Source organism: Agrilus planipennis, unplaced genomic scaffold (assembly GCF_000699045.2).
Source record: "Agrilus planipennis isolate EAB-ADULT unplaced genomic scaffold, Apla_2.0 scaffold25, whole genome shotgun sequence".
Taxonomy (NCBI): Eukaryota; Metazoa; Arthropoda; class Insecta; order Coleoptera; family Buprestidae; genus Agrilus; species Agrilus planipennis.
This window is the reverse complement of record NW_020439112.1, coordinates 1093013-1095406: the sequence shown is the minus strand read 5'-3', so window position 1 is coordinate 1095406 and position 2394 is coordinate 1093013. Positions and strand designations below refer to the sequence as shown.

Below are 2394 nucleotides of genomic sequence, written 5' to 3'. Positions count from 1 at the left end.
TACTCTGAATTTCGAATAATCGCTTACAAAATTACGATGTTTACTTAAGGCCTTAAATAAAGTATTTTTGCGTACTTTATGTGCCTTGTAAAGTATAACGTACGCACAGTCGAAATAGAGTACAATACTTTATAATAAAGTACGGGTGGCAACCCTATACGTAACACATGAATAGGCGCTACCGTCGTTTACGTTATAAAGAGAGAAGTAAGTCGTACATTACTTTCTAATTTTCAGGCCCAGATATAAAATTTTATAGAAGGAGCATTTACTTCTTTAAAGTATCCATAAACAAAATACGTTTACATAAATGCAGATGTACTTAATGTAAATTTACTTTTTCAGATACATCAGTTATTTCAAGATCAGTTATCTAAAAGAAAATTACCATCTTTGGGCACCTGGTCTTCCTGGAGTCCATGGACGCCATGTTCGAGAACTTGTGGTGGAGGTGTGACCCAACAAACTCGACGATGTGTACCAATAACTGGGTGAGTTTTAGTTAGAAAATAGTAGTAATGCAGATATTAATCAAAATTTATTTGTTTCCTTTCAAAATAGTGTATCAATAATTTGATATTGGTTAAGTACACTTTTTGAAAACAATTAGTAATTCGTATAAAAACAAATAATTTGTTTTCACTTATAGAATTTTTTTATCGTTATGGTTACGGTTTTTGAATCGGCATTAATTTGTGTGATGTGTTGTAATATCGATGATTGCTTACACAATTCTACAAAACGTAATTGATGCGATCAGTCTGAGATGGCACAGTTGTACCTACACACTCAATATTCAAAGCAATTCCTTAAAAAAACAAATCCAATGTCTCTAGAAAAATACTAATAGCAATTAGTTTCCCAATCATCGTTCAAAAGTAAAAGCGAACTTCTATCTGAACTGAACTGTTTGATGTCGTCTGCGAAATATCAACGATGAAAGATACAAATCGTATCGCTTGCAGTTTAAAACAAAACACTTCTTTGTGAATTATCCCATGCTAAAATTTATACTTAATACAAGGGAAGTACTTGGTGTAATTATTATGATAAGATAATTGTTGTGCGTGAACAAATATTAAAATGATAGGTAAGGTAATATCGAATCAATACTGAAAGAAAACAACAATCAGGTATTCATAAATTGCACTCAGTAGCAGTTTTATTATACCTATATAAACAGTCTAGTTCTCACAAAAAGAAAAGGTCAACTACCATATTAATATTTAAATACGATCTAATAACTGTTAATTAATTTTTATTGTCTGTTAAATTTTATTTTAACAGTTTATTCTAGAAATATAACTAAATCCGAACGTTCCGACCGTTGCACCGCCAAAGCGGACCGTTGCACCGCGCGAAGTAAGTAGGTTTGTAACATAATCTTGTAAAACTGAATTAATCAATTTGTCAAGTCAGCCCGGAAAACAATATCGAATCCACAATATTTTTGATTTTCCAATTTTAGTTATTTCACTGCCATCACTGTCAATTTATTTCTGGATTCACTTCTGCAACGGTCAATTTATTTCTTCTCTCTCGGCGATCGTCTCTTCCTATAAATACTCTTTTGTTTACTCTCTGGAACCCTCTAGAAACATCTGGATCGTTTATTTTTTTCCTTGAATTGTTTAACTGCTTTCCCAGAACGCAGGTACGACACACATATTTACAAATACGGCGTACATGAAGAAAGGCGCCCGCGGCTAGTCGGTTATCGATAAGCCGTTCACGCCCACGTATGCCCGATCGCACACAAACACATTCGTACTCGCTACAGTATATAAATCACGCATTGTTTGTCTTAAAGCCTCTACAAAAACCATAAACCAACAAACGGGAAATCCATCTGAAAGAATCATTCAAGAAGTAATGTCATTTGAAATAGTTGGAGCTAATTTTTTGGTTTTATGTTAATACGAGGAGGCCATCTACATGGGAATATGCATATATCTAAATGCTACATTGTAGTATTGGCGCTTTATAATTCCTTTAGTTTTTTAATGCTACATCGAAGTCTCCTCTCATTATGGAATAATCTAGCTCATCTATTTCCACACTGTCTTCCTTCTCTAATATATCTCCTGACTCATGGCCTTCCTATAGATTATCTACATATTGTTTCCAACTATCTGCTTTTTCCTCATTTTCTGTCAAAATGACCCCTGCCTCGTTTTTTATACTATTACTGCTACTGTTGTAGTTTTAATTCTATATTTCATTTCTAACACTCAGTATGCTTCACAAACTTTGAATATAATTTATTTTTTCATTAAAGGAAATACCTCCAATTTAAATATGCCTCAAGATAAGGTTACAAGCAATAGGTTTATAGAATGTCATTCAAGTAGTGCCTATCATATAATTACAGCGTCGGCAGAACTACAATAGAGA

The 2394-nt window shown here is 33.3% G+C and overlaps 1 protein-coding gene across 1 annotated transcript in view; it reads left to right on the top strand.

Annotated features, from left to right (window-relative positions):
• The window catches only part of LOC108738179 (A disintegrin and metalloproteinase with thrombospondin motifs 16-like), a 179920-nt gene that overhangs the window by 147839 nt on the left and 29687 nt on the right, over positions 1 to 2394 (top strand). Inside the window, exon 4 of the mRNA XM_018471456.1 lies at positions 346 to 491. Within this exon, the coding sequence (XP_018326958.1) occupies positions 346 to 491 (146 nt within the window). The remainder of the gene's footprint in view (positions 1 to 345; positions 492 to 2394) is intronic.